General features: G+C 48.6%; 8 protein-coding genes across 8 annotated transcripts; 3 read left to right on the forward strand and 5 right to left on the reverse strand.

Annotated features, from left to right (window-relative positions):
- Positions 1–132: 132 nt before the first annotated feature.
- FOBCDRAFT_321033 (uncharacterized protein) lies at positions 133–1,503 on the reverse strand (the record flags this gene model as incomplete). Its single annotated transcript, XM_054705168.2, has 6 exons — positions 1,473–1,503; positions 1,211–1,423; positions 916–1,121; positions 778–866; positions 558–716; positions 133–509 (listed from the first exon to the last, which is right to left on the reverse strand). The coding sequence occupies exons 1-6, from the start codon at positions 1,494–1,496 to the stop codon at positions 133–135; spliced, it is 1,068 nt and encodes a 355-aa protein (XP_054561143.1). The 5' UTR covers positions 1,497–1,503.
- Positions 1,504–2,370: 867 nt separating this feature from the next.
- On the reverse strand, positions 2,371–6,428 carry FOBCDRAFT_276020 (polyketide synthase dehydratase-domain-containing protein; the record flags this gene model as incomplete). The annotated part of the gene is made up of 4 exons (XM_059611510.1): positions 2,371–2,518; positions 2,577–3,082; positions 3,175–3,231; positions 3,285–6,428. 4 exons carry the CDS (start codon positions 6,426–6,428, stop codon positions 2,371–2,373), a joined length of 3,855 nt encoding a protein of 1,284 aa, XP_059465209.1.
- A 673-nt stretch (positions 6,429–7,101) lies between these two features.
- Positions 7,102–9,271, forward strand: FOBCDRAFT_321034 (major facilitator superfamily-domain-containing protein; the record flags this gene model as incomplete). The annotated part of the gene is made up of 9 exons (XM_054705170.2): positions 7,102–7,230; positions 7,296–7,724; positions 7,782–7,823; positions 7,877–8,257; positions 8,305–8,346; positions 8,394–8,553; positions 8,598–8,738; positions 8,809–9,077; positions 9,131–9,271. 9 exons carry the CDS (start codon positions 7,102–7,104, stop codon positions 9,176–9,178), a joined length of 1,641 nt encoding a protein of 546 aa, XP_054561145.1. The 3' UTR covers positions 9,179–9,271.
- Positions 9,272–9,632: 361 nt separating this feature from the next.
- On the reverse strand, positions 9,633–12,708 carry FOBCDRAFT_321035 (uncharacterized protein; the record flags this gene model as incomplete). The annotated part of the gene is made up of 6 exons (XM_059612061.1): positions 9,633–10,253; positions 10,311–10,435; positions 10,516–10,683; positions 10,736–11,007; positions 11,057–11,147; positions 11,904–12,708. 6 exons carry the CDS (start codon positions 12,706–12,708, stop codon positions 9,633–9,635), a joined length of 2,082 nt encoding a protein of 693 aa, XP_059465210.1.
- Positions 12,709–13,742: 1,034 nt separating this feature from the next.
- On the reverse strand, positions 13,743–14,942 carry FOBCDRAFT_226930 (acyl-CoA N-acyltransferase). Its single transcript, XM_031185709.3, has 2 exons — positions 14,339–14,942; positions 13,743–14,287 (listed from the first exon to the last, which is right to left on the reverse strand). The coding sequence occupies exons 1-2, from the start codon at positions 14,733–14,735 to the stop codon at positions 13,896–13,898; spliced, it is 789 nt and encodes a 262-aa protein (XP_031036844.2). The 5' UTR covers positions 14,736–14,942; the 3' UTR covers positions 13,743–13,895.
- Positions 14,943–16,129: 1,187 nt separating this feature from the next.
- Positions 16,130–17,831, forward strand: FOBCDRAFT_226934 (uncharacterized protein). The gene is made up of 4 exons (XM_031185707.3): positions 16,130–16,509; positions 16,565–16,669; positions 16,729–17,096; positions 17,160–17,831. Exons 1-4 carry the CDS (start codon positions 16,339–16,341, stop codon positions 17,638–17,640), a joined length of 1,125 nt encoding a protein of 374 aa, XP_031036842.2. The 5' UTR covers positions 16,130–16,338; the 3' UTR covers positions 17,641–17,831.
- Positions 17,832–18,547: 716 nt separating this feature from the next.
- On the forward strand, positions 18,548–20,822 carry FOBCDRAFT_226936 (amino acid/polyamine transporter I). The gene is made up of 4 exons (XM_059609725.1): positions 18,548–19,027; positions 19,081–19,295; positions 19,346–19,796; positions 19,845–20,822. Exons 1-4 carry the CDS (start codon positions 18,857–18,859, stop codon positions 20,661–20,663), a joined length of 1,656 nt encoding a protein of 551 aa, XP_059465211.1. The 5' UTR covers positions 18,548–18,856; the 3' UTR covers positions 20,664–20,822.
- FOBCDRAFT_226937 (uncharacterized protein) lies at positions 20,823–21,766 on the reverse strand. The gene has a single exon (XM_031185706.3). The coding sequence runs from the start codon at positions 21,626–21,628 to the stop codon at positions 20,906–20,908; it is 723 nt and encodes a 240-aa protein (XP_031036841.2). The 5' UTR covers positions 21,629–21,766; the 3' UTR covers positions 20,823–20,905.
- Positions 21,767–21,786: the final 20 nt, after the last annotated feature.

A 21,786-nucleotide genomic window follows, 5' to 3' on the forward strand; every position in this document is an offset into this window, starting at 1 on the left:
AGTGCCCAAGGTTGAACTGGATGCGGTGTTGTTACTAATGGTGTCGCGGAAAGAATTGAGGAAAAGGCTTGTTGTCTAAGTTCGTAAGTGTATTACCTCTATAGTTCTATCTTTCTATCACACAGCTTGCACTCAAACTTTAACAGTATACTCTGGCTGCCCAGGTATGCTGTTAATGTTACTCTCCCTCGAGACTATAACATGTTCTATGAGTGTTATTCCATTTATGTTGTTCAGTTCCGTCTCACTGCCAGCTGAACCTTCCAGATCCATGCGCTCGGCATGCCTTTGATGGTTCTTTCCCGTCCCCTGCCAGTAGACTCCCGATCCTCCAATAAAACTTCCGAGTTTCCGGGAACGATTTAATGGTATTGCTGGGACACCCGATCGGTCTTCACTCATCAGTAATGTTGTAGATTTCAGGTTGGTGAGCTTTCGAAGAAGAGGTCGGACCGCCGTGAGAGCAACGACTATGACAGAGATGCAAATCTCGGCAGTTGCCCAAATGTCTAAGAGTATGTTAGATATAAGATTGAGGTGAGGTTGAGATGACTGACATATAGATATGGCATTATCAACATAGACCATGGTTACAAATCTACCAACGCTGACGGCGATCGTAATGACACCAAGTCCGAAAACAACAGCTAGTCCAATCTTCTTACGCGTTGAAGTCATCTTGAGGGTTGCCAGTAGTGGGATCGGATATGCAACATCTAATTTGGGGTCAGGAATAGGAGTTTAAAGCCCAACTAGGCCACGAAACTTGAGACTTACTCAGCAGCTCGGATATAAAGTTCATAGACCACAGAAGCCGCATAAGAGTCATGGATGTGAAGGATGTACATTCCTGCTCTCCTTTTGCCCTAAATATCCCGTTAGAGGTATCGTAGAGCTTTCCAAATTATGACTGACCAGTTGATCGAAGGATCAGGCCCGCACCAGAACCAATCACAGAAGAAAGTAATGACTGCGAAAGAGGTAGTGAGACCAGCTAGACAATAGAGCGCAATGCGCATTTTTGGCTGTGAAATCGGCACGAGGTTGAAATAGAATGCGATGATGCTGAATTTCGGAAAGTATATGCCTGTGTCGAAGAAATGATTTGTTGCGAATCGGATCTGAGCAAGAGGATGGGATCAGTATATATGATAGCTGGTACACTGAAGAGCGAAGAAATGTCACGAACATAGTTGCATTTTATGCTTACCTTTCTAATAGCCACATTATCTATTGTGAAATCATCCATTGCATCCATGGAGTAGGTAATAGTGTCACAGATCAGCAATCCCTGGCAAGACAACAAGCCAAGAATGAGCCAGTAGTCGGCTGAAAACAATCGTGCTTTTCTCATGACCAGGCGGACATAAATGCGGCAGGCGACTGTGATGTACGCGATGGTCATGAAGGACCACTCAAAGCCCTGAAAGATCAGCATTCTACTATCATAAAAGCGGGATGTCAACACGTACCATAACAGCCCTGCTGGATATCATATTGGCGATATCCCGTAGAAGGGAACCTGCGATTAGAAAAGGAAATATCCAGAAAACACAGTCAAATCACATTTCGCACACTTGAGAAAACAGGAACAGCTTTCCGACAAGCCAGCGAGGGGCACACAGTGAGCGCTTATTATACAGACCATTATCAGAGCCTGACATCTGGTACAAGACTAAGCTAGCACCTCAGGGCGCATGCCACCGTAAGCAGGAATAGAGTTACCCGGCCCCAATTATGGAATGCCCAAACCGCATTCGAGCGAATATTCCCCACTATAACCGCGGACGAAGATCACGCCAAGCAACGAGTGTCAAAGCGTAGACACCATCAAAGACAATGGCTTTCTTCCTCGACGACTTGTGCACTATTGATTGTGGATAGCAAGCATGTTTTGGCTGGTGACAGGGAACGAGACACGGAGGATTGGACCATATCAAGTGCCGATATTGAATATCTATCAATGATGCATCTTCAGGCGAAATTCAGGCAGCGGTAAAGTCAAAGCAGAGCCTTAATTACAGTGATGCGACCTCCTTTAACCCGGCCGCCCACTAGTCACTCGGGAGAATGCCACACACTCACGCTACTTGTCGATCGCACGAGTCAAGAAAAGTTAAGTAAAGTGTGCCGCTTGTGGATGCCAAGCTCCTCTATTGGACTGGCGCAAGCCACAGCGATGTGATTCTAACCCAGGCTTTCCGAGTCCAGGGATTGGGAATTTGGAGTAGCTTATTTAGTGAGGTACAAGAATGATTTCGAAGGAAGGAGTAATATAGTCTCTCATTTACGTGAAGGAATTCCGTCTTTGCAATTTTCTCAAGGTTGTCTATTTCTATCCCATCATCTATGCCTACATTATCTCTTGCTCTATTCAGCATTCACAAAAATACCCTGAGAAACACAGATAAGCTCAGCGAACTTGGCAATTGTTAAAGATGGGCTCAGAAGTTGCTGGAAAGCAACATCCAGCCCCAACTCCTTGAAGATCCAATTCCGTAGCTCGGCACCAATCATGCTATCAATACCGTAAGTCGCGATCGATCGTCCAGAGTTTCATCACTGAATTCTTCTACGTCGAGAAGAAGCACCCTGGCCAGCTTGGCGATGAAATGGTCGCGCACCAGGGAAGCGGCTTGCGCTGGTGAGTCGGCAGCCTTAACCCGGGATAGAATTGAGCCTCTCCATCGCCTTGATTCGCGCCGTCGAGTTGATTCATACTGTCAAGGAGGATAGAGAAACGCTGGTCCGCGGCCCAGAAAGCATCAACATCACCGTCAGCCTGTCTTCTTGCCCTGTGGAGCTCGGCAGGGTCAAGGCCGACGACAAGATGATCAAAGCTGGCGCCATCATGTTGCGGACGCTGTTGCTCCAAGATTGACACCTCAAAAGCGTCTAGTAGAGCCTCCTCGTCAATACCATACATACCCTTGCGAGTGAGCGAGTTCTCGAGGTCCAGATTCTCAGCAACGACTCCCACTCCGAGAACCATGGGGAGAATGACTGCACATGCAGGTTTGCCTTGAGAGCGACGCAGGCGAGCAAGTGCATCCATGTAGGAGTTTGCAGCCGCATAGTTACCCTAAGCTGGGGTTCCAAGGATTCCAGACACAGAACTAGTCATGAGGAAGAAGTCCAGAGGCAAATTGGCTGTTGCTTCGTGAAGGTTCTTACTACAGAGAACCTTTGGCTGAATGGACCTTGTCCAGCCATGTTCTGGAAAAGGCCGTCCTGCAACAAGTGTTATTTGAATCGATGAACGCGTGAAAGTAATCACAGCTTACTCGCAAGACCATGGCAGCATTCACGATACCCCGGAGAGGCGCATCGGATGGTATCGAGGCTACGGCTCTTTCGACATCTTCCTTGATAGCCGCATCGCCTCTGAAGACCTGCACCCGGGCACCTCGGGCTTCCAGGTCCTGGACGCAAAGGGCAGCCTGCCCAGAATCCGTTCCCGAACGATACAGAAATGCAAAGTTCCGCGCTCCTCGCTTCATCATCCACGTCGTGAGGCTACACCCTAGGCCACCGAGACATCCCACGAGGAGGTAAGTGGCATCTGAGTGCAACTCAAGACGTGGAGGGGTGCGGGTTACGTCTACAGTGCTACCTTTTGTATGGGTGAAGGTGATGATGGTTTCGCTGCTGTTGAGAGCAGAGGAAAGGACGATTGAGCTGTTGATGTCCGAAATATTGCTAACGGTCAAAGGTGGGACAGGGAGGAAGCCATCCCTGTGGAGTCTCATAATACGCTCAAGGAGTCGACCAAGAACCTGGGGCAGCTTGAAGAGGCCAATGAGGTTGACTGGTAGGTAGCTTGCTCCGCGGGAGGCAGACGTAGAGTCCAAGGACGAGCCTACAGGCATCCTGCCACAGTTCACAAATCGTGACAAGGCCAGCATATTTCTCCACGACTCTTTTGATATTGCTGGCTCGACTGAACTGCCCGAGAACACCACGTCGATTTCGTATTCGTGAAGCAGCTCAGGAGTATAGTCAACCAAAATCTGGTGTCTAGAAAGGCCAAAAGAACTTTGCACCTCTTCGGCCTCGGTATCGTTCCTGACTGCGACGTAAAATCGACCCCCGAGCGCTTGTGTGACTCTGATCGCGGCTCCTCCAAGGATTCCTGAGCCGGGAAGTACAAGAACAGACTCCTTGGGCTCGAGCTTTGCAAGTGTCTCAAGGCCAAAGAGAGCAGGACCATAGTACATCGGGAGACCTGCAGTAGCCTCATGGTCCTCAGAATCGTGGAGCTTTTGTACAAGATACTCCGAGACGCGCTGAAAGCTTGACAGCGTGCCTGCACTGAAGGTCACCATACGGTCGCCAGGCGACACCCTTTGAACGGCATTCCCAATCCGTGTCACGATGCCAGAGGCCTCATGGCTGAAGTCAGGGCCGGGAGAGGAGCCTGATATGACAGCTTTGTCTTCATCGGTAAGACCTGTTGCTATGACTCGGAACTCTACCTCGGTGGGTTGCAATGCCGCCCCATCGGCGTTACAGTGAGAGAATACAACCTTTCCAGAGTCAATCTTACCGTCCAGTCTAGCTTCTGGGTCAAAGGGCTGGGACTGGGTCTCCTCGTCAGTGAGAGCGTATCTCTCGTTGATCCTGTCGAATGGAACGAGTCGGTTGATGAGGAGCTGGCCGTCCTTGGAAATGTACTCCGTCTCCAGTTCTTGCTCACCAGTAAAGAATACCGATGCGAGATCTGATGTTCTTGTGCCAAATGCATCAGAAGCAAGGTCATCAATAGAAAAGTCCACAAGTGTTGCTTTAAGAGAAGCTCGTTCAGAACGAAGGGATCGCAGGAGCCCTGCCGTCATCGCATACTCGGAGCGAGTCGTATCCTTCGATGCATCGCTGCGAGACATCCATAACACTTTGGAAACCTCGCTTAGGATCTTCTGGATATGCGAAAACTCGTCTTTCGACATCCTGGCCATAAAAGGGGCTTCAAGATCAACCAAGGCGATCACATTGGCTCCAGCTGGGCAGGTCTCGCCTAGCCTCAAGCGCTCAGTCTTGAAACCCACCTTTTCAAGCTCACGCTCCAAACCATATACGCAGCTGGGAGGATCAGTGTGATATAGTAGCTGGATGGGTACTGCTGTCGGGTTGCTGGTCTTCTCGATACGAGTGACGAATAAGGACTCTCCCAAGAATGATTCAAAACCGGAGAATCCGGCGTCTCTCAGACTTTGTTCTGTCAGAGCAGACATATCCCCTCCTAGTACAGCGCAACCGTCTTCTGAGAGAAGTTCAGAGATATTCTGAAGCTCATAGAGAGACGTGTTAGGGGCAGCGATGATATCAAAAGAGCACTTGAGCTTCTCCTGAGACTGCGCCGTCAGATCAGCCGTCAGCACCAAGGGTTCCACAGATACGGTTGTGAAACTGCCCAGCTCAGCAGTGACATCAGAGGTATGAGTAGCATCTGTGGCTACTGTAAGGCAAAGCATAGGAAGTCTTGCCAGGAAAGCTGTAGCAGTTGCCGTGTCCGAAGTCAACACCTTCAATGCCGGATTCTTGAAATGAGCGAGTTCAATAAAGTCGACAAGTGATAGGTGGCTCTGGCTGCCTCTGAGAAGTAAGAAGTCTGGCTTCGAGACAATATGGCTATAAGGCTGTGGGTGAGTGACGTCTTCTAAGCTCTGCGGTATGGCAGCCTCGTAAGCAGTGCACTGCATGCTCTTGATCTCCATTAGGACTTGCCCGTCGCTTGCTAACAGCTGATTGTGGGCATTAAAAAGGCTCTGGCCACGGGGATCGATCCAGGAGAAGGCCTTCGCACTGGAACTCCCATCCAACTGAGCTTGCGTTGGCTTCCAAACAACGATCTCTTCGGCGGTGACGGGAACAGCGCCGAACTTCATCGCGCTGGCTCGACCGGCCCAGATGGCGACGACCATGAGCTGGAGGCATGAGTCGAGAATGGCTGGATGAAGTACGTGACAAGTCTCATCCTTCATGACAGACGTCTTGATGTTGGTCGTGGCCTGAGCACAGTATGAGATGCCACCAAACGTGATGTTGTCCATATCTTGAAACGTAAGGCCGTTGTTGAAGCCAACCTTTTTCAAGGCTTGATTCCAGAGCTTTCTCGAGGCGCGCTGAGGTAGATTGGGTACAGTTCTGGCGAGGGCTCGACGCTTGTTCGTGTTTATGCGGATCCTGCCAGTCATATGGTTCTTGACGTGGCCTTCAGTAGATATCGATGAGGTGTTGAAATCCCACCATCGCATGGTCTCGTCTGTGCTGAGCCTCGAAGGCCTCATGTTAAACAGTGTCTCGATACCGTCGTCATCATCTGGAGTCACGAGGGCTTGCTGAATACTGATATCCCTGAAGATGTACGAGTCAATCTCTAGCGGAGCTTCTGACATTTCATTGAGCTGCGTGATGGCTTCCATAGCCATAGAGAATATAAGCCAAGTGAATACAAGACTATTCTGGACGAGTACATGAGTCTTCGACGTCATCAACACGAGATTGAGGGAACAAAGGCGGAGAACGGAAAGGCTACGTAGACAATATGCTGTGAAACACGACGGAACGTATCCAAATTGAGGCTAGGTCCTAGTTTAGACACGACACAATTGCACTCTTTTCCTCTGACAGGCAAGGAATTAGTTTCCGAGAATGCTTAGCTATCGTGATCAGAACAATGCTGGGCAGCGCAGCTCCCATTGAGCTCTCTGAACTGATACTCCTCCAAGCTTCTCATTTTGCAATAGTTCTTCGGATACATTCCTGCCATATTTTGAACTCATCCTTGGCGGTCAGTGCTAAGTCGCTGCTGAGCTGTAGTTCGGCGTCACACTTGGATATGACCAATCGGCTGTCTTCCTCGGTGTCGAGCGGACTAGCGCAACAAGCGGAGTTGGTATTGACCAATCGCAGGTCTTGTGGTGCTCTGTCAAGACGGCCCCATTCTGTCCGCGTCCGCCCCGTGTCCGTCCCTGCTCTCGTATAATCTCGCTGCAAGTCTTCTACTTGACAAAAATGCTCCCCTTTCGTGCGGAAAACCAAAAGCTACCTTATCATTCTTCACTATCAAAGTACCAAGATCCCACCTGAATCCACACAACCATGAGTGATCAAAGTACCGAGAAGCCTGCAGATGCAGCACCCAGAGGCCCGCACACTCCCGGCGACCTCGCTAGTAGTAGCGACGCATCTCTCAATGAGACCGTCCATCGTAGCATTCAGGGATGGAGAGTGAGTGTTTCCGAAGAACCTTGGTCTTTCATGCGTTCTTGCTAACATTGGGTGACTTTGTTTAGTGGGCCGTTGCCTACGCAGCAATGCTGTCTACAACACTCCTCTTCGCAATCGACAATACCATCGTTGCAAATATCCAGCCCAGTATCATCAACGACTTCGGCCATCTCGAGCTCATGTCATGGATCGGTACAGGTTTCGCTCTCGGCACCATGTTCATTCTCCTCTGGGGCAAAGTATATGGTGTCTTCAACATCAAATGGGTCTACATCTTCAACATCTTTCTCTTCGAGGCCGGGAGTGCTCTATGCGGCGCTGCACCTAAAATTCAAGCGCTCATCATCGGCCGTGTCATCGCTGGTGTCGGTGGTTCTGGAATGTATTCTGGCACTTTGACATATGTCTCGGTCCTTACCAACCAGCAAGAGAAGCCAGCTTACCTTGCTGGAAGTACTGTTGTGTGGGGTATCGGCAGTGTGGTTGGTCCTGTTGTAAGCTCTACCTCCCAACCGGCCGTTAACTTCATGCGGACTGATCATTCTCGATAGGTTGGTGGCGCATTCGCAGCAAGCAGCGCAACCTGGAGATGGGTATGTATCTTTCGTTCTTTCTCTCATTCAACACTTACTTACTCGATACCCAGGGATTTTACATCAATCTTCCCATCGGCGCTGTTTTTGCCCCTGCGTACTTCCTTCTATTTCCCAGTACCGACCCCAACCCTACTAAAACTCTCGCGGAGAAGCTCCTCCTTGTCGATTGGATTAACGCAGTCATCTTCCTGGCGGGATCCGCTTGCTTGACCGTTGCGCTGACCTTCGGCGGTGTCGTCTATTCATTTCACTCAGGGACCATCATTGCACTCTGGACTGTCACCGGCGTTCTCCTGGTGGCCTTTATAGTCCTACTTAAACTACATCCTCTAGTCTCCAAGGAAAACCGCTTGTATCCATTGCACTTCTTCAAGAAGTGGATTCTGATCAACATGCAGCTCCAAGTCTTCCTATCTTCAGGCATCATCTTAGTAGGTCACTGAGTATCGAAAGGAATAATTTGACTAACCAAGTCCAGGCCATGACTTACTTCGTCCCTCTATACTTTCAATTCATCAAGGTAGGAGTTCTGACTGCATTATGAAACATTCTCACTGACATCTTCAGGGTGACGGAGCACTCGAGGCTGGCGTTCGTTTACTTCCTTTGATCATGTTTATGGTTGCTGTCTCAATGCTGAATGGCTTTCTGATGCCAAAATACGGACTGATTCCTGTTTGGTACATCGGAGGTAGTGCCCTTGCGCTCATCGGTAGTGCTCTAATGTGTAAGTTGCTCATCATTCTGATAGTCTGTTCTAACACCCTCCAGACACCATTGATGACACCACATCTAATGGCAAGGTATACGGCTACAACATACTTGTTGGAGCCGGAGCGGGATGCTATATCGTCGCTGGGTTCGCCATCATGCAGTCACTGGTTCCCACCCACGAAATTTCCAATGCAGTTGGTGCCATGACGATTTGCAAGTCTCCCCTGGCAAACTATTCGGCGTTGTCTCCAGCTAACCTTGACTCTAGCCCAGGATCTCGGAATGGTACTCTTTCTTGCTATCAGTGGCAGCCTGTTCCACAACGTCGCCGTTGACAAAGTCGGCAACACCTTGCCAACAGCCTCCGACACTGACATTGGCAACTTGATTGCGGGCACCAGCAGCGCCGTGTTCAAAGCTCTATCTGAAGACGAAAAGGCCGTGGTTATCCCAGAGATCGCGAGTGCTATGAAGAGCATCTGGGCCTTTTTCATGGCGGCCGCTGCGCTCAGTTTCGTGTGCGCTTGCCCACTATTGGTAGGTGTCTCATTTCATACACATGTTAGTTGACTGATACTAACCCGTATCAGAAGGCTAAGCTTGGGGGAAAGAAGATTGAACCAACCGCGATAGCCTAAAGGGTGGTGAGACCTATTGGGGTATTATAGATGAAGAAGACCGACTTGAACATCCATTATGTCGGCGTGTCTAGTATCTGTGTTGTTTGGAAGATAGTTGATATTCTCTTCTACTTTGATTAGAAAATTGTAACAACAGTCATACAGTAAAATAAACATTGGTTGTAATAAGAGATGATGTATAATCTTGAGTCAACCCGCATTACTTGCCAGATTTGATTGCTCCCCAAAGATGCTGCCGAGTAAGCGAGTCTATTTGTTAATGCTTGTGGATTTTGAATAGAATACGTCACAAGGTCCTGCAAGTGTGTTGATTCAACCACCTGCATGGAAACCTCTTGATCCCACACATTTATGGCTGATCAGTCGGTAGTTATACCTCTAGGGGTAGTGAATAGTTATGCGCCAACTTACATTCGATTACTAGTTCGAATTCGAGACAACGAAGCAGAGCTCAGTAAGGCTTCCTCCAGCTCGTGTTGAAGACTTCAACAAAACTTAGAGTGTCCCTCTCAAAGCCAGGCACATGGTGCTCAGAATCGATGAGATGAAATAACCACAAGGCCAACCACAAAATTACCAAGACTCCCGATATATGCGGGAAAATAGCTTCAAATCCGCCGTTCCAATTACTCCAAGACATTCCTGTCTTCTCCTTCTTCGCCGCCTTGCCCTTCATTGAATGCTCCTTCTCCGCCTCCATCGTGTCTTGCCATCCCAGGATCCCTCTTCTCTCTTCAAACTCGACATAGTTCAGTTTAGGCGCTGTAACGCATAGACCTGCAATCTTCTGGGCCAACTTATCGAGTCCTATGACGGGCGTCAACCATCTCTGGGTGATGTATGCCTTCCATCCGTCATAAGCTTGCTGTCTCGTCAAGACACCTCCGGCTTTGACTATGGCGCGAGCACGGTCTACTCTCGTGTCTTGATACTCTTGGCGCATGGCATCTTGTAGCTCTACGTCACTGGGCTTTTTGTTTGGGTGCCTCGCCAATAGAGCATGGAGCGTGTTCGCGGTTACGAAGGCATCTTCCATCGCTCTGTTGCCTCCAAGGGCCGAGTTCGGGGTGACCTAGATAAGTCAGCCCTGTCAAGATATCAATAGAGTATCGTTCATGGGAACGCATACCTTGTGAACAGCGTCTCCAGCCAGAACAATTCGGCCGGAGGTCCAATGCTCCAGAACTCCTTCTTCAAGTGATATCATTTGTGCTTTCAGACGTCGCTTCCACAACTCCCCAAAGACGACAGTATCTGTGACAGGACGCTCAGATAAATACTCACGAGCGCCTCCATATCGGCCTTAGTATAACGTCTGCGCGTGGGCCACGTACACTGTTGGTCTTCAGGGAGCTTGCTGTGCACAATGATGGATATCCAGTCTGGCTGGCAGAGGAGAAGAAAGGAGTACTTGTCATTGGAAGTGATTTCCATGTCGTGAGCACCAATACCTGGGACTGGCGAGCTTGCCATTACAATGGCATTGTATTGAGTGACCATAGCTTAAGGCTGTGAGCAACTGAGAACGTCTGCCATAAGGTGATATATACTTACCTCTCTTTTCACCAACTGTGATCATTCCAGGGCGCAGAGCGTTGGCTTTGTCCCACATGATTTCGCGGACTTTGGAATGGACGCCATCAGATCCAACTACTACATCACCAACGAACTCACGACCATCAGCTAGAACGACACGGGCTGACGAGTTCTCTTCAATAGTATCCTCAACACGGGCCTTTTCGTAAACTTGAGACTTATCGGGCAGCAGTTCGTAGAGCTGACGCAGGAATACTTGGCGGTCGAGTGTCCTAGTATCATAACCCGCGCTTCACATGATTAGTGAGTGAGCCCTAGCTAATATGCGATTGTACTTACAACTTTCGTACAACACCAAAGAAGTCGTTAGAGGCAAAGCTCTTGCCGGTGGCATCAGCTATCGGCTCAAGACCCTTCTCATTATCACCAGCTTGTCAGCGTGCGCTGATAAGCGCCCCGAGGCCTAGCCAGAGGAGGTCTAGACACTTGTAAAGCTGGGACGACGCGTAGCAGAAAAAGAACAGTTTGGGGTAATTTGGGTTAGATTGCGGGGATCTTGCAGGATCTAGATTATTCTCTATATGTTGAAAAGGATTGTGACTGGTAGCTGGAAGTCAGAGTTCGAACTATTGCCAATAGAGCTGAAATATACCTGGCCTAGTTTGGACCTGGTTTCGACAAGTCTAACAGACTAACTATTTCTATATAAATGCCGTGTCGATAAAGCCATATGAGCTGTGGCTTTTGGCTGCGCGCGTTTTTGGTAAAGCCGGCTTAAGGCCAGATTCTCGTATACAAATGCTTTGACGAGAAACCATACTTCTTACCGGATGCTTAGAAGTACTCCTCCTAAATGAGTATGAGAAATTAGGCTTCTCATAAACTCGAGCTAGATTGAACAGCAGTGTTGTTCGTAAACTTCATGGACTATTCTCAAGGTCATTGGCGCCTTTGCAGCCACAGACAGGAACTCTTTAACAATCAGCACCTGTGAATCATTGATTCTAAAGTGTGTTTTTGAGAGTCATATCTTTAGTTGAGAGACCTAGCATCTGGTGCTTGCATCGCGCATCTTATCTTGAGAATCGTTAATGGTTGGTGTAACCACTTTTGTCAATATCATCAGTAACTCTTGCAACTATGTAGTTGATTGCTGGCCATAAGGTTAAACTTTAGGCTCACTGACTCTTGTCATCTCCAACAATCCTACCTCCATCGACGACAACAATCGACCCAGTAGCAAAAGTACACTTCATCAAATAAACATAAGCCTCCGCCAACTCCTCTGCAGTCCCAAGCCTACCTGCAACAGAGTCCTTCTCCATAGCAGGAAAAATAACATCCCTAACGTCTTGCGGAAACCCATCAAACAGAGCTGTATGCACAAATCCCGGCGTGACGCAATTCACACGTACAGGCTTGAGATCCATACACAAAGCACGAGTCATTGGCTCGATTCCACCGGCTGCTGCTTTGAGAACAGACCAACCCGCTCCAGCAGGACGAGAGTCAGTAGTTGTTCCCGTGATGGTAAACGAACTGCGGTTCGTCTGGTTGATATAACTCGAGAGATGCTTCGCGACAAAAAGAGCGCCCATAACGCGAACCATGCCGATTTTAGAGATGACACTGACAGTCGCTGAGTCGAGACTTGGCGAAGGATTAAAGTCTCCGGCCGTGAAGACGACATGGTCGAGTTTTCCGTCTTGAGAAGCAGATTCGAGTAGTTCTTTGACGTTGGCCTCGATTGTTTCCGGTTTGGCGAGGTTGCAGACTTTTCCAGAGATCTTCCTAATTGGAAGGTGGTTGTTGTTTATGTGAGTTTTGAGGCGCTCGATGGCAGAATCGATTTTGGATTGGTTGGAGCTGCTGATAACGACATTTGCGCCGTGTTCGAGGGCTGCTTCGGCAACGGCGAAGCCAATACCTGTTGAGCCACCGATCACCAGGACGCGCTGGCCATTAAGCTTGTTGATATATTTGGTAGACATATTGAGGAGATTTGTGTAATCTGTTTCATTTGTTATTTTCCCACATAATTGCGAACGTCTTTAGGTCTTTTATATCCATCCCAATGATCTCATGTCAGCTACATGTTACTATGATCATCAAAAGTCCGCTTCTCCGTAGGATTCAACACCTTGACCAACTTTTCAACTCCTTTTCCTTCAAAAAACGCGAAAATGTTTTATTTGAATACGTGAAATGTCAGGTGTTCGGGGTATTCGAGATGTGAGGTTACGCTCGTCGCGAAATGATTCGTCAGGCCAAGTCCGCTGTTCGGCCTTCGGTCTCCGCAATACCCCGAATCTTGAATCCCGACGCGTCTTGACGCGTTTGAACGCCAAACGACGATGGCAGTCGTAAAACTAAGGTAGGCATTTCAACAAGAACGACCTGAGAATTATCGCGCTTCCAATAATACTCTGAACTATGTGGAAGAATTGTCACACGAGAGCGAACATCAATAGACGTGTTATAGCACTTTGATAAATGATATTGTGCTTGGGAACATCAACCTCCGACCGGCAAAGGTAGGGCGAATGATGTAATAACGCGAGACTTTAGCTAAACGTCCTTTTTTCAGTTTGACGAAGTCTTGGATTTTCTACTCTGTGTGGCGTTCATTCTGCGCTCGAAGTAATAATTAATTATCAGCTTTAGGGTAGCTATTAGATAGACAGATTTATGCTGGAGTAACTACCAGCACTACAAGGTTTCCAACGTTACACAACTAATGATTTATGCAATAAAAAATCACTATAATGATTTGGAAGGTGTCACTATGCTTAAGCAAAGTTGATAAATGCGTCTAGCTGTTTAGATACAGGCTGCAGACCATGCCCTGTGACTACCACTCATAGCCACTCTCTTTTCGATCAATAGTCCATCCATCATAGATCAAACCCGATGAGATACTAGTGATCACAATTTCACCGTGGCTGTTATTGAGCAATAAGCAAACGGTAGATCACGATAATCAGACTGACTGTTTGCTATTGCAGATCCCAGCTCAGCTGGTAAGCGGGACAGTTATGGGTCCGGTGACACAAGCCAAACGACGATCGCCATATTATTTTCTTCTTCCATGTATGTCTGACATGTACGAGACTCCCCATCACATCGGTTATTTATATGAAACGGACGCTAATCTAAACTCTATCGTATATGCCAACTGTCACCTCCCTTGCCCCCATCGCGCCCAAGCAGCATGAGATTCCACATACGGCAGCTCAGGCTCATACTTGATCTCAACAGTTTCCCAGGGCTTCACAGTCTTTCCTTCTTGATAATCACCACCAGCAGGTCTCCACATCTGTCTAAATATCATAGGACCTAATTCCTCTTTGACTCTATGCCATTCTTCACCAGGGTTCTCTTTCGTAGGCTGTATGGTGTTGACGTTGACGACTGTGAAGCCATGCTTCTCATAAACAGGTACGCCCTGCTCTGTCGCATCAAGCCACAGCTCAACACCCATCTCATCAGCCTTCTGCTTACTCCAGTTCATAATAACATTCGCCACGCCTTGGCGACGATGGTCTGGATGTGTAAAGACGATGTTGACGTCTAAATCGGGTTGAGTCTCATTCTTCGCAATTCTCTGAATAAGAAACTTACAGACTTGAGGTCTAGCCCCCATCCGCGCTCTAGGTGCATCGAATTGCTTCAGAGCTTGTGTGATAAACTCTCGTCTCTCCCCTTCCGGCTGCCAATAAGCGTAGGAATGATCCTCATCTGTATCGAACGGATTCTCAGAACAAATCTTCCATAAACAACCGCCTACGATTTTGCCATCATCGTTGACGACTTTTGCCCAGTAGCTTGTTGGGTCTTCATTGTGCCATTTGAGCTGAAGCGCTACTGACTCTTTGAGGGACTCTGCGTGCGTTGAAGCGTTGAGAGGACAAAACATGCGAAAGAATGGTTGGAGGGGATTTTCGTAAGATGCCCACTGACATGCGATGAGCTCTTCGAAATCGGTGGCAGTGTCTACCTCGATGAGTTTGAGGGTCATCTTGACGTTGTATTGGGTATGTGCCACGGCGTTTGGGATGGTAGCACAGAAGGATAAATCAACTGAATTAAGTCGCCTTCAGTGGCAGAGAGGCCATAGCTCAGTGGCAGAAAGGTCATAGCTAAGTGGCAGAGAGGCCATAGCTAAGTGGCAGAAAGGTCATAGCTAAGTGGCAGAGAGGTCATAGCTCGGTGGCAGAGGGGCCATTGCAAACAACCGACCCGAGCTAATCAGAGCATCCATTTACCTCCTGTGGAGCCTACAGTGAAAATAAGCAATACCAGTCAGCCCATCAAAACTCGCAATCCAAATCCTTCCTCTCTACTCGTACCATCAAAAAACGAGCAGTCGGATGCTCGATGCCTTTTTCGGTTGACATTAAAGCCGCTCAGTGGAGAGTGCTTGGATTTCCGATGTACCCACGGAAACGGTTGGTCAAAACGCTCAGACACCCCATGTCCACGGCGATCTTTTCCTCTTTAGCAGCAAGCCACGCCACTGTAGCAAGTTCACCATGCAGGCGGAAATCTCTGACGAGCAGTGCATAATTCCATTAAGCGAATTCGAACCAGAATCCTTTTTTCTCTTCTTCCTCCGGATGATCCGCCCGAAAAGAAAGGTCTAAGCAAAGTTTGGAAGGTCGTTTTGCTTATTGTAACCCGCGGATCGATCTCCGTTCGGGTAGTAGACCCGTTGGGCTTAACGCGCGGACCCAGATTCAGGGTTTAGAAGCACGGACTGGTTCGGTGACGATAAAGGGAGCTCCTCTTCACATGAAGACCTAGACTAACAGGGGGGCGTAACGTAGCTCTAGTCTGAGGCTCACTTAGCCCTACCAATCGATGTAAAGAACCTCAGCCGTGTTGGTGATTTGTGCCACGATTGCACAGTATTTCAAGTATTGCGATCTGCAATAATTCACAGATTTATGTGCAGATAAACTCCAACCGGTGGAAATTTCACCGGAAAACCGGCTGTTTCGGATTGCTCATGTTGCTGAGCCGCTCAGCTGCATAATTCTCCTCTACGTGATATCAAGCATCATTGGCGCCTTTTCATGTCAATAGGACCATGGAATTATAGCGTAATATACAGGGGGGACTACCCATGTTGAAGATTTGCTTTTTTTCCTTTTTGCAGACATGGCCTCACAGTCAGTTCCAGGCTGGTCTGAGGAGGGGGGAGATTCCTACGTAATTGTGGTGTAGATTCATTCCTACCATTTATTGGTCCTCATGTCCCGTTTCACGAAAAAGGTTCCAAACTGCTTTTGGGTGGCAATAACCGTTTAAATCACCGTTTCCGGGATATGCCCAATACCAGTTTCCTGCAGCGCCTGTACCTGTACCTGTACCTGTACCGTACCTGTGAGATTTCCTTCACACCATGATTCTGAAGTACCGAAACCGTAACCTTAGCTGAAGCTTCCCTTCCCTTAATCTACACTCCACTGTCAGCTGTGTCTTAGCTTTAACTGTGATGCCAATTTTTGTCCCTGAATTCATCGTTGTTTGACTTTTATATACCCGTGATCCCTCTTTTCTGTTTTCGTAATATCTTTCTGCTCGTTTTGCGCAGCAATTGCTGCATTCATCGGCCCAATATGAGTTCGAACCAACGAATCATCACCGACAATAACAAGTCGCCGCTTGTTCAGGTCTTGTCGTTAATGTTTCTCGTCATTGCGATATTGTCGTGTTCAGTTAGGACTGGCACCAAGCTTTACATGATCAAGACATTGAGGGTCGACGACATTCTCATCATTGTCGCAACTGTAAGACATCTATCTCACTTTATGCATTCCAACAGGCTTATATTTATGCGCAAAGGTGCTTGCGGCTAGTCAGACTGCGATTGTTTTTAACGCGTGCGAGCATGGCCTTGGTCAACATTTCGAGGTTCTCGGCGCCAGCGATCGAGACACCTTCTTCAAGGTAACACCCGACAGACATCCCCGCGACAACAAACAAACAACTAATACACCCTCGTACAGAGCCAATATGCTACAAACACGATGCTCATTGCCTCACTTCTCTGCTGCAAGTTATCGGGTACAATGAGTCTACGAATCATGGCGCCCAAGAGTCAAAAATGGATCATCATCGCTTGTGAAGCCGTCGTCGGTGTCTGGGGCATCACGGCGCTCCTCGTCAACTTCTTCCAATGCCAACCACCGACACCATGGCTGTATGGCGATAACGATAAATGCATCAATCTCAAGGCATTTTGGACGTACTACTCCACCGCCAACATCATCACCGACATCGTCATCGTCATCATTATGGCAGAGAACGTGGTCAAGATCCAAACCTCGTGGTCAAAAAGGATTCTTGTGATGAGCGTTTTCGGCAGCAGAATATTGTACGTACTGCGTGGTGTCATTTTATTTTATTATCCGCGCCGTGGCTAATAACCTTTTAATAGTGTAACGCCGGCAATCGCAGCGCAAATCCACTACTCTAACAAGGCATTTGACTCTGCCGATCACTCGTTTAGCATCTGGCCCGCCTCCATCGCCATACAGCTAGTGCAGTGTCTCGCCATCCTTACCGTATGCCTGCCCAACTTCAAGCCCTTCCTTGACAGCCTCGAGTCCGGGCAGATCCGGGTCGACGATCTTCGACGACAGGGCAAGTCGAGTAGCAATGGGTACCCTACATACAGGCCCGGCTACGCGGGGTACAAGTCAAAGACAGGGCAGACCAGCAGATCGCGGGATGCGTCCAAGACACAGCGCAGTGAAATTCACGAGATGGAGGACTTTGCTAAGAAGCCGAAACAAGACCAGGAGAGGAGCTGGGATGCGCAGAGTCGCTCGAGCCACTCAAGCCAAAAGATCTTGATCCATCAGACGTGGCAGGTAGACATAGAGAGCACGCATGATGCACCACCCCGACAAACATGAGGCAAGGTAATTTCTTTTTTCCCAAGCATGTTTATTTTCTCGGTTATTTATCCCTCCGAGATTTTGGTTACAGCGCAGCAACGTTTATGCAAGTGTACCAATTTAGAGTAAAAATCATTCGCTGTTCTAAATACAGAACGTTTTGTATCAGGAGCTGTAAGCACTCTGAGAAAAAGCAAGATGAAATGTTTGTCAGGCGTGCATGAATTTCCTCTGACCAATAGCATAAAAATAACGTAGGACCAATACTGTGCAAAAAAAAGAAAAAAAAAAAGAAAGGGTAAAGAGAAAACATTTTTCTGACATACAGGGGCTCAGTGGTTCGCTCGGTTGCATATGATTATGATACATCACCATAACGAATAGAGCAGGTCAGCCATACAGTACGTAACAGTATGGACCCTTGCACCCAGGCACCTGGAAAGAGGAAAATAAGCCGGACCTGATCTGCCAGATCTGGTGGCTCGAGACTTTGAGCACGCCCGGACCCCTTTCCGCTCTCGAGCACTTATTTCTCATATCGTCGTCTGTGGCGTTTTTTCAGGTCTGTCCGTGCGCTTATAAAGAGCTATTAATCAATAGAACTCTAAGCCAATAAACCTCACCGGAACGTCTGTAGTCTGAAAACGGTCAAACGGAGGGGCGACGATCTTATTCGCAGGGAAAACACGGAAAAAAAGAAATGTTCAATTTATGCTGACAGTTTGTGTCGCAAATTACTCCCCGTCAAACGACTGTCAATTTGGCTCGTTGATTGCTGTCCCCTGTAATGCCGCTAAGTTACCGAAGAGGCATGGGGTCCCTGGCCCTACAAAAAGTCCGGTGGGAGGGGACCCTTGTTAGTGGGCTTTCCGGGGCATCGGTGCATTCTGCCGGATCAGCAACAGGAGGGGCGAGGATGCCCGGTATGGTACGGGACAGATAGCGGAACAACGTAAAGCAACGTCGCTGTGGAGGTAGACTCTTACTGAGGCGATTAAGTTAATCTGTTACATGTCATACCCAGACTTATTCCCAGCCTCGGTTGGTGGCGGCCGTCCCCAGTGCGACTCTACCGCAGTCGCGACCTTTCCCAGGGGTGCAACCACCATTCCTGTACCTTTTTCCCCTTCCTTCTCTTCCTGCAGTCCCTTTTAACTTTTTGTTCTTCTCTCCTCAATCCTTCTCTTCTCGAATTTTCTCCCGTTGCTATTCCCGATTCATTTTTTACAACGTCATGGAGAGCGTTAACAAACCCAGCTTTGAGATGGGCAACAATGCCACCGTCAAGGCAGCAGACGCTGTCAATGTCTCGGCAAAGGCTGAGCCAGATTCTGGACGCAGCTCGGCGAGCAATTATCATGATAAGGATCAGTTGGAGCGGATGGGAAAGAAGCAGGTGCTTCGGGTACGTTACACCGTCCCTCACTGAGGTACATTCACTGATAGTGTTTTTCGCAGCGCAACTTTGGGTTCATGACGATTCTGGGATTTAGCTGTACCATTCTCATCACCTGGGAAGCTATCACTGTTCTCTTCGCCCAGGGCCTCAACAATGGTGGCACAGCCGGTGTCATCTACAGCTTCCTTGTCGTTTGGGTCGGTAACTTTAGTGTCTTTGCTACCATGTGCGAGCTGGTCTCGATGGCACCTACATCCGGAGGACAATATCACTGGCAAGTCACATCATCTCCATCTCTCAGACTCCAACTAATCTTGTGTCCAGGGTCGCTATGATGGCGCCGCGGTCGTGTTCCAAATTCCTCAGTCACCTCACAGGCATGCTCACGGTCGGCGGATGGCAAGGCTCTGTATCATCCAGCGCCCTGCTCACGGGAAACATGATCCTGGGAATGGCGACTCTCAATTATCCCGACTTCCAGCCCGAGCTTTGGCAGGGAACATTGCTGTTCTGGGCCATCTTTGGGTTTGCCGTCTTCATCAACACGCTCGTCAGTTCGGTGCTGCCCAAGTTTGAGGGATTGATTTTGATCCTTCACATTCTGGGTTTCTTTGCCATTCTGATCCCGCTTGTTACCCTTGGACCTCATGCTTCTGCGTCGGATGTCTTTGGTACCTTTGTTAACAACGGTGGATGGTCGACTAATGGCATCTCGTTCATGGTTGGTATGATGGGTAATGCGTTTTCCTTCGTCGGCACTGACGCTGCTTTCCACGTACGACTTGACTTCTCACGTTCATGAACTTTCACTGACAGCTTCTAGATGTCCGAAGAAACCGTCAACCCCTCCGTCGTCGTCCCAACCTCCATCCTTCTCAGTCTCTGCATTAACGGCGCTTGCGGTTTCGCCATGGTCATTGCCATGGTGTTCTGCATGGGCAACCTCGACGACGCGATGGCTTCAGGCCCCGGAATGCTCGGCTTCCCCTACATGTACATCTTCCAGCAAGCGACAAACTCAAGAGCCGGTGCGACCGTCATGTCCGCCATTATTGTTCTTCTTGCTGCTTGCGCCACTGTCGGGATGCTTGCATCGACCTCTCGTGTCTTCTGGTCCTTTGCCCGTGACCGAGGTCTTCCTGGCTGGCGCACTCTGTCAAAGGTCAGCGACCGAACCACTGTCCCCTTGTACTCAGTCTTGTGCACTGCCGTCATTTCAATCCTCCTGTCACTCATCAACATTGGATCGCCTGTTGCGTTCCAAAACGTCACTTCTCTTTCTATTTCTTGCCTCTACTCTTCATATCTTATCGCCGCAGGTCTTCTTCTCTACCGTCGCCTCACCAAAGGCTTCGTACTGCCCGGCACTTCAGATCTCCCAGCTCTGGCCAACACCACCGGCGCTGAGCTTGTCTGGGGTCCTTTCCATCTCAAGGGTGCCTTTGGCATTGCCAACAACATCTTCGCCATGTGCTACCTCATTGTTGTTGGCTTCTTCAGCTTCTGGCCTCCCATGGTGGATCCTACCGTGGATATGATGAACTACAGTGTCGTGGTCACTGGGGGCCTCGTCATTTTCAGTGTCATTTACTACTTCGCCTGGGCGCGAAAGGAGTATAACGGACCTGTTGTCGAGAACTAGATTGATGGTTTTGTGATCAATGGCGTGGCATAAAAATTTGTTTCAGTTGGCGATGCATGGTAAAATGTTTTTTTTTTTGCAAGAGATTGTATAGACTCTTTATATATCCCACTTGGATATTGAGATAGGATACCACAATAATACAGCTATCTCAAAACTCTGGAGCTTTCGCTGCGTCACTCATTCTGTCATAAGTGGATGGACTTGATCGAAACCTCAAATCACTCGACGCTGCCTGTTGATCATGCGGTCTTCTTGGCATTCTTTCGTCGCGAGTGCCATGTCGCATATGCATCTTCAGGAGTGTATTTCCGTCGAACCGGCTGTAACCCCAAAGTCCATCCAGCCCACGAAGCAACAAGTAGAATGAGGTGGGAGACCACTATATCGATGTTCTGTAACAGGCTCCTCAATCTATTATCTGATACTCGCGAAAGGTTGGGCGCGTCCAGGAATACAGGAATATTGTCCAAGGACCGAAAAATAATGAACAGGTTCAGAGGAATCCATATATCAAGGAACAGCCCTTGCAGCCTTGATGGCAACCTGGATACCACCGAGGTCTCATCACTCAACATCTTGGGACTGTCGAGAATTACGCCATTGAGATTCCAAAAGAATATGGCCTTCTCATTATCATCCGGCTCTGTCCTCTCAATCACGACGACTTCTTCGCCCTCTGGTGCGGCTCGCTGCCATTCATGCCACGCGTAGCGCGGTACTTTTATCTCTGGCTGATTGCCATCGGTAGCGCTGATAACTTGTCGCAAATCTCCCAGCCGGACTCGAATTGCTCCTTTCACCACTTTCAAGTACTCGTCGTGAGTTTCATGCCAATGAAGTCCGCTTGACCAGGTTGATGATTCGGGAAGCGTAATGCGCACTTGTCCGACGGTTGACATGTCATAGATGACGCCATTAGGAAGTGGGCGCTCGATGACGCTTGGGATCCTCTGATCACTCATTTGGATGCGCCGGGTTGTAGATCAACTATCACAAACAACTCAAGTTTGAAGGTTCAAGTTCTTATTGATTTTGCCCCTCACTTGAGATATGAACCAAATGACATAAGCTGCCGAATCGGGCAGGTCACGAGAATAAGCAGACTGAATCCTTGATCTTT

The sequence above is a fragment of the Fusarium oxysporum genome, chromosome VI (assembly GCF_013085055.1).
Source record: "Fusarium oxysporum Fo47 chromosome VI, complete sequence".
Taxonomy (NCBI): Eukaryota; Fungi; Ascomycota; class Sordariomycetes; order Hypocreales; family Nectriaceae; genus Fusarium; species Fusarium oxysporum.

What these genes read in the sequence shown, in the direction of transcription:
- FOBCDRAFT_226930 (XM_031185709.3), bottom strand. Translation starts at nt 14,735, where the DNA reads ATGACCCTCAAACTCATCGAGGTAGACACTGCCACCGATTTCGAAGAG. An exon ending in GGGGGCTAGACCTCAAGTCT is followed by an intron (nt 14,288 to 14,338) that starts GTAAGTTTCTTA and finishes AACCCGATTTAG; the next exon opens with ACGTCAACATCGTCTTTACA.
- FOBCDRAFT_226937 (XM_031185706.3), bottom strand. Translation starts at nt 21,628, where the DNA reads ATGAGTGATCAGAGGATCCCAAGCGTCATCGAGCGCCCACTTCCTAAT.
- FOBCDRAFT_226934 (XM_031185707.3), top strand. Translation starts at nt 16,339, where the DNA reads ATGAGTTCGAACCAACGAATCATCACCGACAATAACAAGTCGCCGCTT. An exon ending in TTCTCATCATTGTCGCAACT is followed by an intron (nt 16,510 to 16,564) that starts GTAAGACATCTA and finishes TTATGCGCAAAG; the next exon opens with GTGCTTGCGGCTAGTCAGAC. An exon ending in GTTTTCGGCAGCAGAATATT is followed by an intron (nt 17,097 to 17,159) that starts GTACGTACTGCG and finishes ACCTTTTAATAG; the next exon opens with TGTAACGCCGGCAATCGCAG.
- FOBCDRAFT_226936 (XM_059609725.1), top strand. Translation starts at nt 18,857, where the DNA reads ATGGAGAGCGTTAACAAACCCAGCTTTGAGATGGGCAACAATGCCACC. An exon ending in GAAAGAAGCAGGTGCTTCGG is followed by an intron (nt 19,028 to 19,080) that starts GTACGTTACACC and finishes TGTTTTTCGCAG; the next exon opens with CGCAACTTTGGGTTCATGAC. An exon ending in TCCGGAGGACAATATCACTG is followed by an intron (nt 19,296 to 19,345) that starts GCAAGTCACATC and finishes TCTTGTGTCCAG; the next exon opens with GGTCGCTATGATGGCGCCGC.